The sequence below is a fragment of the Cetorhinus maximus genome, chromosome 3 (genome assembly GCF_964194155.1).
Source record: "Cetorhinus maximus chromosome 3, sCetMax3.hap1.1, whole genome shotgun sequence".
NCBI classification, from domain to species: Eukaryota; Metazoa; Chordata; class Chondrichthyes; order Lamniformes; family Cetorhinidae; genus Cetorhinus; species Cetorhinus maximus.
This window is the reverse complement of record NC_135881.1, coordinates 123,119,423-123,132,673: the sequence shown is the minus strand read 5'-3', so window position 1 is coordinate 123,132,673 and position 13,251 is coordinate 123,119,423. Positions and strand designations below refer to the sequence as shown.

The 13,251-nt window shown below is 41.9% G+C and overlaps 1 protein-coding gene across 1 annotated transcript in view; it reads left to right on the top strand.

Annotated features, from left to right (window-relative positions):
- The window catches only part of tomm7 (translocase of outer mitochondrial membrane 7 homolog (yeast)), a 33,764-nt gene that overhangs the window by 8,250 nt on the left and 12,263 nt on the right, over nt 1-13,251 (top strand). The window contains exon 2 of the mRNA XM_078538873.1: nt 11,266-11,314. Coding sequence (XP_078394999.1) covers nt 11,266-11,314 — 49 coding nt within the window. The remainder of the gene's footprint in view (nt 1-11,265; nt 11,315-13,251) is intronic.

Sequence of the window (13,251 nt, the reverse complement as noted above, 5' to 3'; positions counted from 1 at the left end):
GGAATGATTGTTTCATGAAATTGATGTGCTGAGAAGCTTTTAAACAGTGAAATTGAAACACTTTTGGGCGAGCCTGAAATCACTACTTTGTGGATCAGTTTCAGCCTTTTGGGAATACTTTCAACTGCCTTGGGGTATACTCATCTTCACTTCAACTCTCTTGCTGTCAGCCTTCACTGCAGCATGGGAGCAACTTATACAACAGTAGCCTGGACCTCTGATCAGGAGCAACCACACCAATTGCTGCAGCAGCCACATGCTACTCCACAGGTCATAGGGGATAGTCAGAGAGCTGCAGCGTTAAGGGGGAGAAACTCCTATCATAGGGTACACAGAGAGTGAGAATCACAACATGACAGAACAACAGTGCCTGAGGAGGCTCAGCTTTCGTAACCGACATCTGCAGCCTTCTGGCGCAAGACCTCCTTCCAAGAGGACTAGGTGGACGTGTGTTGCCAGTGGCTGTCAAGATCACCGCAGTTCTGAATTTCTTCGCCTCCAGCTCCTTCCAGGGATCTGCTGGTGACATCTTAAGGATCTTTCAATTTGTTGCCCATCAGTGCAATTGCAAGGTCACAGATCCCTTGCAAGGCCACTGCTTATATGCATTTTGCCACCGATGAGGCCAGTCAAACAAAGAGGGCTGTTGGTTTCACGGCACACGTGTGGCAATCAGGGCTTCGCCAGATCAGCCTGGATTCGTCTTCAGTACAGGGATTCTACTTTCTCAATATCCAGTTAATATTTGACCACCAGAAGGTGGTCAATACCTGGCCTGCACTAGATATCCAAGAACTGCCATGACTCATTAATTTATGTAGCAGTCACATTTTGTCACTTTATGTCTCCACACATCAGCGGCGGCTCAGCCTTGAGGATCATGGGCAATCCTCTGCAGACCTGACTGCTGGCTCCTGGAAGGAGTCCTACTGAGTAAGCCAGAGGTGAGATATAACAGGAGCCACATCACCGCCAGGGCATTAATAAAACAAGCCATTAAGTTGCTCAATTGCAATTTGGGCTTTTCATCAGATCTAAAGACGCCCTTCAGTATACCCCATCAAGAGTCTCCAGAATCATTGTGATCTGCTGTGTCAGTTGTGACATTGTGCTGCAAGTAGGAGTGGAGTTGCAGGAAGAGGAAGGTGCAGAATGCCTGGCTTATTTCCCTGCTCTGACAGATGAGACACCTATGGCAAACTTCCTTGATTTTGGAAACTCTGAGGGCTCTGCCAAAAATTGCACTTACGCAGGGACAGACTCGGTCATTGGGACATGGAGGAGGCATGGGCGACCATGTCGGCAGAGGGGAAAACGGATAGCAAGTGGGAGCACCTTGTGAAGAGTCCCAACCACTATATGCCTTTTTTCCTCTCATGGACCACTTGCACTTCCCTGCGAGCCAAGAGCTGGAGAGCACTCTGCTGCATGTCAGTAAGGTGTTGAGCCAACAAAGGTGAGGCTTTGCTCCATTCTATGTAAAGTGGCAGCCAGAGTGAGCAAGCCATTGGTCTGGGCCAGCATGCACTTGGTGGCTTGCCATGTCTGATTCTCCAGGCAGATGGGCATTCTTTCCATAGAGATGGACATCAGTAGCAATTGCCTGAGACTTTGGAGCTCATGCTAGAGAATGGGCTCCTTCAATCTCTCTCCAAGGGTGCACACTGCCTCTGGAAATGTTGACAGAAGAACACACGTTTCCTGTTGCCCTTCACTGCTGTTCCTGTCTCCTTTTCACGTGATGTGTTCTTCACCATGTGATAATCCAGCTATCCTTAATGTAGTATCCACTGAGGTGTGTATCTGTGCTAGTGGAGGGTGTGCATGAGTCATGTGGCACTCCTATGCCTGAGGACTGTTCCTACCTAAAACTGCCACTACTTAATCTTTCTCAGGAATTACTATTTAATTCTAGCTACTTTATCATCCCCTATTTTGAGACTGGCAAGAAATCTTGTCTGGATGCTATCTTATTCCCACCCCCTATAAGTAACAAGTGAAGAGAGCATTCTGTGGAGCCCAGACCTCTGCCACGCTGTGTTAACTCAACATTATTACAATAACGCAGTTCTTCCTTGCGGCTTCTTCCAGCCTGGTTGATGCTTTTTAATTACAAAGCTGAAAAAATAACTTTTTTATTATAAGCTTTCACCTCATTGAGGAGGCTTCAGGCCAATCCACATCCAACAACCTGCTGTGAAAATTCTGCTCACATTTTGGCTGTGACAAATTCCACCACAGCAGCTGAGACAATCCACAACATTCTAAAACAATTAACAATATTCTAAATAAAACAACTCTCAACATTCAATTCAAATCCAAAGTAATGGAATAAAAGGCCCTTATTAGTTCTACCTGTAGAGGTTCTGATGAAATGATTTGTGTTGTGTCAATCCAGTTCCTAGTAGCTGTTCATAGTATAAACGCTTCATAATTCATACTCACTGGAGAAATTTACACAGATATCATTGTTGCTATTCTAAGGTTGGAGTTAATGCATATCGGGAAATGTAGACTCACCCTCCGGCTTGTGGTTGAATGAAATACTAGCAAAAGTGGGAATGTGTTCAATTCCCAGCCCAACTACCCTTACTTGATCCAAAAAATAATGGCAAAAGTATAATATTGTCAATAAATCTGAGATTCAAAGTTGATGAATACAGACTTATTGATGTGATCAGTCAGAAAGGAGCTGAATATCCCTGCATTACTATGTTATATCCATAAGTGTTATGAAGTGGCTACCCATACACTTACTGGTGACTCTTGAGCTGCTATTGTTATGCTGGTTTGACGTAGCCTGTGTGCAGATATGTGACATTGTGATTTGGGAAAAAATGCAAATTTTGGTTGCTGTCATTTTCTTGGGTAAATTCCATTACCTATCGATGAAGCAATCTTCATTATGTCACGGGCAATTCTATATAAAACAGGCTGTTCTTAATCAGCAGTTTTAGAAACAGGAACAAACAGAATTGAGAGCTTTTCATAAACCCCTACAATGTATTGTTTAAAAAAGCTTTATGCTATTAATAAATGTTGTTAGAACCGCAGGCCTTTTGGTCTAGATTTGATGTCTGGTCCTTGTTTGAATTTTTAAAAACTTACAGTGAATCATTTGGAAATTAATTGCTGAGGCATTTTGGAATTGGGACCACAAACAGTGAAGGTGCCTACTACCTGTTTGCATTTTTTAATGACATTATTGTAATTGTTATGGCCATTTGAGGAGCGGTGAAAATGACTCCCCTAACCTACCGCTCCGAGTCTAGCCGTAACAGAGTTCTTTTTTGTGAATTTAGCGAGTATGTGCTTTGCCAATACAGCAGGAGTCCCCACTATGTACTTTTTGATTATAAAGAATTCGCCTGACAGGTTTCTGAGTTTAAACACAGAACAAGATGTTATTGACATTATTTCCTGACTTAAAAATACGAGGTAAATCGCAACCAATGCAATACGTCTCACACACATTCGCTGGGCCCACACGTACGCTAGTACAGATGGTAGAATAAGAGGATGAGCTTAAAGTTATTTACATTAAAGATTGTGAAGAAGATAAATAATCAAAGAAATATACGGTTAACTGTCCTTTGTTTCGTCTTGACGCAGTGATTCCATGTTGTGGCTGTTGTGTCTTCCTGGGTGTTATATGGAGCAGATGTTCCCAATTTATTCCCAAAAGATCTTGGTTTGCAGAAGATGTCTCTTCTCAGGTTGGCTACTTGCAAATCTGGGTGCAATACTTTTGAGAGAGAGAGCAAGAAACTGTTTCCTTGCAGCTCGTCATACGGCATTCTGATCTCTCTTTGCGATCCCTCTGGCTTGGTAAAACAGTTCTTAAAACAGTTCTGCCGAAGGGCCATGAAGGCTCGAAACGTTAACTGATTTCTTCTCCGCCGATGCTGCCAGACCTGCTGAGTTTTTCCAGGTAATTCTGTTTTTGTCTTAAAAATTCTGCTGGCTGTATATTCCAGAGGAATTCAATTACCATGTCTGCTATGGTCATTGTTTTGTAGAACATGGAATTGCATTCTGATGTCTCATCTCATAAACTTTTGAAGAGTTTCAAGATAGTGTGAAAGCCAACAGAAAATGAGGCCTTTAACACTGCTCAGAGAATTTTGTATGTCTGTCCCCTTTTCATCCCGCTTGGGTCGAGTGCAAGTTGTATATTCTGGCTGGCCGGCAGCTCTTCATAGTTGTAATAGGGTTACAATTTATTGTTTTTTTAAAATCGAGCTGGAAAAAGGAGAATTAGAAATTGTATCCTTTTTAAAAAAAAACACATTTCATAACATAGTATAGTATGTTATGTTGTATATCATTTTAATGATATTTTCCTGATGACATCTAAGGACATAGTTATACTATCTCTTTTGAGCTACCACAAAAAAAATAAACTGCAAATGTAGCAAATCTCAAGCAGATCAATGTGATTCACTCTTAGGGAGGCAGTCCTATACTGCTTGGCTTGGGCAGTGCCTGAATTATTACTGCAGTATGGTGTCATACTGAGTTTAGCAAGTGTAGTCCCTGGGCACCTCATAAACTTATGTAGTTGTTTTAAATATTTTGATATTGCCAACACTCCTGCCTGCTCTCTCAAAACATTTGGAAAGCTAATGGGCAAGAAGGGAGCTCTGCATATGCACATATGTAAGAATGTACAGGACTAACTGCCAGCCATGAAGTTGATTCAGGGTTGGGCAGTGTAATCAATAGTGAAACGGATGCTATCATTGCTGGTTTCTAGTAGCTGTAGTAAAGAATACACTCAAATAACTTGGTACTTCACACCATGTGTGTCTCCTAATCATCTTGTTTTACACTCATGTAAATTTGAGCATTATATTCTTACTCACTTGTCAAATGTGCACTAATTCTGTTAAATTTATTGATGATTTGAAGAATGAAATTATTTGGTTTATAATCTAAAACACAGAGCCAATTGTGCAATCTAATGCTGAAAAAGATGGTTCTCATTAGATCACAGATAACAGAGCTTTTACTATAGTGCTTTTTCTTATAGTATTGTAAATGATTTGGCTAGTTTTCAACTTTGCAGTCCTGGAGAGAATTGCAGATTCATTAATATTTCCTGTAAATGAATAATGAATTAAACATTAGGTTATTAACTGGCTAGAAGCTGAACTCAATCACTGACTAGTGTGGCAAGTGCCAGTTGAATTGATACTTTTTAGATTTTATTTAGCTGTAATGGCTGAATCACTTCAATCAGACTGGCCTTGTGAAATTTGAGTAACAGACATTTTGTGGGTGGGGCAAGGATGATTCAAAAAGTTAGGATGAATGGGTGTTAGTGTTTGTGTTCGTTTTGGATGTGGCAATTTCGGTTTTGGGAGATTTTATTTGAAATACATTTACAGAATTTTCTTTCTTCCATTTTCATAATACAAGTGAATTAGAAGAATCAATCATTTTCTTTGCCAGGGAATATTAATAAGTTTGCAGCGCATGTTTACTTTTTGCACGGTGCTGATTTATTTGGAACACAAATTGTGCCACACTGCTTTGATGCTGTAAAAGTTGCGCATTGATACCAAGCTGTTGTTTCAATCACAGTTAATTTGATGACTCACAGGGAGCGGAACAGTTTTAGACACTGGATATGGGGTGTCAGAATCAGGTTTTTGGGTACAGGGTAAGAAGAGCGATAAACACAAAGTATGTGGACAGCAGGAGAGAACATGACCTGGGAGAACACAAAAAGATTAGAAGTCAAAAAACAGTTAGGGCAAAAATGAACAATGAAGTTGAATTATCAAGCAGCATAAAACAAATAGCAAAATATTTTACTGGCACATAAAAGGAAAGTCAGAATAGGAATAGGGCCACTTAACAATGGGCAGGTCGACATCACAGGTTATGATAGAGAAATGACAGAAATATTAGATAATTACTTAGATTTAGTATTTACTAGGGAACCATGACAAGCGGGCATGACATCGGGTGATAAGATTAGAAATGAGATAACTGCATTTAAAATAAAAATAAGTCAAATATTAAATAAGCTAATCAAACTTGGAGATAAAATCCCAGATTTGGATGGATTACACATTTTAAAAGAATCTAGGGGAGACTAGAAGCATTACTACACATTTTTAATAATCTGTTTGAGAAAGGTGTAGTGCCAGAAGACTGGCAGGTGGCTATTGTTATTTGTAAAAGGAAAAGTCTTGCTTGACAAAACTTGTTGAAATTTTTGTGGAGGTAATAGAAGTAAACAAGGGTAATAGTAGATGTACTTTATCTAGATTTTCAAAAGGCCTTTGATAAGGTATATAATAGACTAATCATTAAGGTCAAAGAATGTAGAGTTGGAGAACAAGTGGTAGAATGGATAGCCAACTAACTTCAAGACAGAAAGCAAAAAAGGAGTGTGGATAGTTATTCAGTGTGACAGAATTTGGAAAGTGGCAATTCACAGGAATCAGTGCAGGGGCCACTGTTGTTCACAATTTATAGTAATGATTTAGACTTTAGAATCAAAAACAATTTCTAAATTTGCAGATGACACCAAATGGGAGGGCATAGTCAATATTGAGGAGGATTGCAACAAAATACATGATATTAAGAAACATGCAGAATGGACATAATAGCAAATAAATTTCAACATTAATAAATGTGTTACATTTTGGCAAGAAAAATAAGGAGGTTGCATATTACTTGGAAATTAAGGATTTCAATGGGATAGAGGAGCAAAGGGATCTGGGTGTATAAATACACAAATCACAAAGAATAGTGACACAGGTTAACAAGACCATAAAAAAACAAACCAAACATTTGTGTTTATTTTTAGATTAGTAGAATTGAAAAATAAAGAAGTTATGCTAAACTTGCATAAACTTGGTTTGGCCACACCTGGAACACTGCGTACAATTTTAGTCAGCATATTATGCAAAAGATATAGAGGCACTGGAGAGGATAAAGTAACATTTAAAAGGCTGAAACCAAAACTAGAGGCCATTAATAAAAGATAGTCACCAAGAAATCAAATAGGGAATTCAGAGGAAGCTCCTTTACCCAAGGAGTGGTGAGAATGTGGAACTTGCTATTACAGGGCAAATCGTATACATGCATTTAATAGGAGGCCTGACATGAAGCCAAGGTGAAAGAAATAGAGGTTATGCTGATAGAGTTAGATGATGAAAGACGGGAGGAGGCTCAAGTAACAACAACAACTTATATTTATATAAAGCCTTTAACTTAAGGGGGAGGCGATGGCATAGTGGTATTGTCGCTGGACTAGTAATCCAGAGACCCAGGGTAATGCTCTGGGGACCCGGGTTCGAATGGTGGAATTTGAATTTAATAAGTCTAACGATGACCATTGTCAATTGTTGTAAAATCCCATCTGGTTCACTAATATCCTTTAGAGAAGGAAATCTGCCGCCCTTACCTCATCTGGCTATACATGACTCCAGACCCACAGCAATGTGGTTGACTCTTAAATACCTTCTGAAATGGCCTAGCAAGCCACTCAGTTGTATCAAACCGATACAAAGTCACAAAAAAAGAATGGAACCGGCCGGACCACCCGGCATCGACCTATGAACCAGAAACGACAACGGCAATCTCAGCCTTGTCGACCCTGCAAAGTTCTGGGGGCTAGTGCCAAAATTGGGAGAGCTGTCTCACAGACTAGTCAAGCAACAGCCTGACATAGTCATCCTCACGGAAACATACCTTACAGATAATGTCCCAGACACCACTGCCACCATCCCTGGGTATGTCCTGTCCCACCAGCTGGAAATTGTGGCACTGTGGTATGCAGTCAGGAGGGAGTTGCCCTGGGAGTCCTCAACATTGACTCCGGACCCCATGAAGTCTCATGGCATCAGGTCAAACATGGGCAAGGAAACTTCCTGCTGATTACCACACACCTCTGCCCTCAGCTGATGAATCAGTGCTCCTCCATGTTGAACACCACTTGCAGGAAGCACTGAGGGTGGCAAGGGCTCTGGGTGGGGGACTTCAATGTCCATCACCAAGAGGGTCTCAGTAGCACTACTACTGACTGAGCTGGCTGAGTCCGAAAGGACATAGCTGCTAGACTGGGTCTGCAGCAGGTGGCGAGGGAAAAACGTACTTGACCTCATCCTTACCTCAATGCCTGCCACAGATGCACCTGTCCATGACAATATCAGTAGGAGTGACCACCGCACAGTTGTTGTGGAGACAAAGCCTCACCTTCACATTGAGGATACCCTCCATCATGTGTGGCACTACCACCATGCTAAATGGGATAGATTTCAACTGATCTAGCAACTCAAGATTGGAAATCCATGAGGCGCTGTGGGCCATCAGCAGCAGCAGAATTGTACTCGAACACAATCTGTAACCTCCTGGCCCAGCATACCCCCCACTCCATCATTACCACCAAGCTAGGGGATCAACCCTGGTTTGTTGAAGAGCACAGGAGGGCATGCCAGGAGCAGCATTAGGCATACTTAAATATGAGGTGTCAACCTGGTGAAGCTATAACACAGGACTGCTTGCATGCCAAACAGCATAAGCAGCAAGTGATAGGGCTAAGCGATCCCTCAACAGACAGATCAGATCTAAGCTCTGCAGCCCTGCCACATCCATGTGAATGGTGGTGGACAATTAAACAACTCACAGGAGGAGGAGGCTCCACAAATATCCCCATCCTCAATGATGGAGGAGTCCAGCACATCAGTGCAAAAGGTAATGCTGAAACATTTGCTACAATCTTCAGCCAAAAGTGCTGAGTGGATGACCCATCTTGGCCTCCTTCGGAGGTTCCCACCATCACAGATGCCAGTCTTCAGCCAATTCGATTCACTCCACGTGATATTAAGAAACGGCTGAAGGCACTGGATACTGCAAAGGCTATGGGCCCTGATGATATTCCAGCAATAGTACTGAAGACTTGTGCTCCAGAACTTGCTGTGCCCCTAGCCAAGCTGTTCCAGTATAGTTATAACACTGGCATTCTACGCGGCTATGTGGAAAATTGCCCAGGTATGTCCTGTACACAAATAGCAGGACATAGCCAACCGGGCCAATCACTGCCCATTCAGTCTACTCCCCATCATCAGTGAAGTAATGGAAGGGGTCCTCAACAGTGCTATCAAGTGGCACTTGCTTAGCAATAACCTGCTTATTGATGCCCAGTTTGAGTTCCGCAAGGGGCAATCAGCTCCTGACCTCATTACAGCCTTGGTTCAAATGTGGATAAAAGAGCTGAACAGCCGAGGTGAGGTGAGAGTGACTGCCCTTGACATCAAGGCAGCATTTAACAGAGTGTGGCATCAAGGAGCCCTAGCAAAACTGGAGTCAATGGGAATCAGGGGGAAAACTCTCCGCTGGTTGGAGTCATACCTAGCACAAAGGAAGATGGTTATGGTTGTTGGAAGTCAGTCATCTCAGCTCCAGGACATCACCGCAGGAGTTCCTCAGCGCAGTGCCCTCGGCCCAACCATCTTCAGCTGCTTCATCAATGACCTGTCTTCCATCATAAGGCCAGAAGTGGGGATGTTCGCTGATGATTGCACAATGTTGAGCACCGTTTGCGACTCCTCAGATACTGAAGCAGTCCGTGTCCTTCGGTATCTTCCAAACCCACAACCACTACCATTTGGAAGGACAAGGACAGCAGATAGATGGCAACACCACCACCTGGAAATTCCCCCCCAAGTCACTCACCATCCTGACTTGAAATATATCACCGTTCCTTCACTGTCGCTGGGTCAAAATCCTGGAACTTCCTTCTTAACAGCACTGTGTGTCTATCTACACCACATGGACTGCAGCAGTTCAAGAAGGTAGCTCACCAACCTTCTCAAGGGCAACTAGGGATAGGTAATAAATGCTGGCCCAGCCAGCGAAGCCCACCTCCCATGAAGGAATAAAAACAAAAGTCCCAAGGCACATTAAAGGAGCATTTTAAACCAAGTATGACACTGAGCCACATAAGAAGACATTAGGTCAGATGACCAAAAGTTTGGTAAAAGAGGTAGATTTTGTGTCTTACAGGAAAGCGAGGTGGAGAGCTGTAGGGAGGGAATTCCAGAGCATGGGCCCTAGGCAACTGAAAGCACAACCATCAATGATGGAGAACTTGTGCTTGGTACTGACAAGAGGCCAGAATTAGAAAAGCGTAGATATCTCGAAGGACTGTGGGGCTGAAGGAGTTTATAGAGAAAGAGAGGGGCTAGCCATGGAAAGTTTTGAAAACAAGGATGAGAATTTTTAAAATAAGATGTTGCTGAACCAGGAGCTGATATTGGCCATTGAGCACAGGGGTGAAAGGGGAACCGGAATTGCTGCGAGTTAAGACTTTGGCAGCAGAGTTTTAGATGACCTCAAGTTTACATTGTTAAAATGTGGGAACCCAGCCAGGAGTGTGTTGGAATAATCAAGTCTAGAAGTAAAGAAGGCATGGATGAGGGTTTCTGCAGAAAATGAGCTCTGCCGGGCGAAATTGAAGGGGTAGAACATGAATACCATCATGGACTGGTGAGGCTGCATGGCCTGTTTTGCGTTCTTTATTCTATGTAATCCTGTATACCCTAGTGTCCGTCATAGTATTATCAGGTGCTATTCTGCGGGAGCGTTGTGCTTTCGCCCCAGCTTTAGGAGAGAACTCCATGTTTGAATTCTTCCATTTTCTCTCCTTTACTGTAACCCCTCTGAGTGAGAATGGTATTCTTCTGCAGGAACGCAAGCAGTTTTGTGTTGTAGCAAGCAGTTTTGTGTTGTAGCATATGTATTAACAAAGATTGGTCAAATGCTTTTTATCCAGGACCTGACTATTGAAGCCAGCAGAGAGGAGATTTCAAGGCATTAAGTAGGCAAATATAACCTAGGGATGAAGAGACAGTGTGTTAACTTCTGTGCCGTCTATCCTTGAAAAGCAAAAAAATTAATCGAGGGTACAGTGTGACAGAAACCATGGGAGTGATGCATACTGTTTCAGATATATTTGTCAGTTTTCTTGTTTTATGTATCAGTGTAGTTACCATTTTGGGTATGAGCCCTTATTGTACTTTATGTCTGGTTTATCAGGAACTGTCCTGCAGTTGATTACTGCAATTTTGTTTGCCAGTGTACATATAGTATTTAGTGTCCCTCTGCTATGCACTGGTCTTCTCTGACTGATGAAATGTGAAGTTTAAGTCTAAATTATGGCTGTGCTTTAGACTTTAAATATATTCCAGATGTTTTCAAACTTGGTTATTTGGATTTGTTGTAAATATTTATTTTATTTTCCTACAGGTTTCAGAAGAGGTGGAGACCCAGGCATGCCAGAACCCAACCTTCTAAGGTAGATATCTGAAACTGCAATAGTCACTTAATATAATGTACCCAGTGTTCCCCTATAAGCTGTGTAGCAACCCAGAAGTTCCTGTGCAGGCTGAGCACAAGTCGGCCCCTTTGAGCTACTACTCATATACAGTCACACAAAAAGATTTAAAGGGCTCTCGCAATTAAACTAATAGGCTGTGTGCTACAAAAAAATAATTGAACTGGAACATTGGGATGTATCTAGTTTGTATATAGGAATATGCCTGTATTTCCAATGAAGAGACCTATTTTGTGGTTTAATTTTTTGGAGTGATAAAATGTAGTTTTATACCTGCAGTTCCCCTTGCAGCAATTTCTCAATATCACCTTTTCAGTGTTTGGGGGAGGGCGCAGATGAGAAGTTTAGGTTCAATTACTGAAGTCTCAAGTCTGGAAGAATTAGTGTCCATTGTATATTGGACACAATTGCCAGTTTCTGCAGCCATTGATTAATGTGAACAAATGTATCAGTATGTTTACAAACTGCTAATGCATCAACCCTGCAACACAGTCCCTTTGGCTCAGCTGTTCGATGCTGACATTTATGCTCCAAGTAAGTTTCCTCCCACTTTTCTTCATCTATTCCAATCAGCATACCCTTCTATCCCTTTCTCCCTCATATGTTTACCTAGATTCCTGTTAAATGCATCTATGCTATCTGCCTCAGCTATTCCTTGTAGCACATTCCACATTCTTCCCAGTCTTTGGGTAAAGAAGTTTCTTCTGAATTCTCTGTAGGATTTATTCATGACTATCTTATATTTATGGCCATTAGCTTTAGCCTACCTGACAAGTGAAAACTCTTGTCTACTTTGTCAGGCCTTTTCATTAGATTGCCAATAAGTGACACCTCTCCCCCACCCCCACCTTCTAGAGAAAAGAGCCCTAGCCTGTTGAGTAGTTCGTGATACTTACATCATCTTAGATCTGGTATAATCCTTGTAAATCTCTTTTGTTCCTTCAATGCCTATACAGTATGTCTTTTTTATTATATAGAGACCAAAACTGTGACAGTCTGGTCTCACCAAGGTTTGATATAAATTAAACAGAACTTCTCTACTTTTCATTGCTATCCCTCCAGAAATAGCCTCCAGTGTTTGGACAATTTTTTTTTTTAAAGGCCATCTGAACCTTTAGTGATGTGCATCTCTACCCCAAAATCCTTTTGCTCGCCTACCCTATTTAGACTGTCATTATCCAAGCAGTATGTGGCTTCTTTCTACAAAAAATGCTCCACTTTACTCATCTGTATTGAAAGCCATTTGCCAGTTAAGTATCCATCTTATAAGTTTGTTAATGTCATGAATTTTGCAAAAACATGATATTTCTTCCTAAGTGGCTACAGAAGCTACTGATTGTCCTGATTGTCTAATTAATATCTTGAATAGTGCCCTAAGTGTGAGTAATGTTAGTTTTATCATTAAGCAAAATATAGACAGATGGAAAAAGCCCACCCCTTGCTCCCAAAATTCCAGAGATGAGGTGAGAGTAACGTTCCTTGACAACAAGCAATGTTTGACCGAGTGTGGCATTAGGGGCCCTAGTAAAATTGAAGTCAATGGGAGTCGGGGAAAACTTTCCACTGGTTGGAGACATACCTAGCACAAAGGAAGATGGTTGTTGTTGTTGTAGGGAGGCAAATCATCTCAGCCCCAGGACATCGTTGCAGGAGCTTGGAGGAGTGTCTTAGGCCTGTCCCTTTTCAGCTGTTCATCAATGACCTTCCCTCCATTATGAGGTCAGAAGTGGGAATGTTTGCTGATGATTGCAGTGTTCAGTACCATTCGCGACTCCACAGACACAGAAGCAGTCCATGTTTGCATGGAGCAAGACCTGGGAAGCATTCAGGCTTGGACTAATAAGTGGGAAGTAAGAGTTGTGCTACTGAAGTGCCAGGCAATGACCAGCTCCAACAAG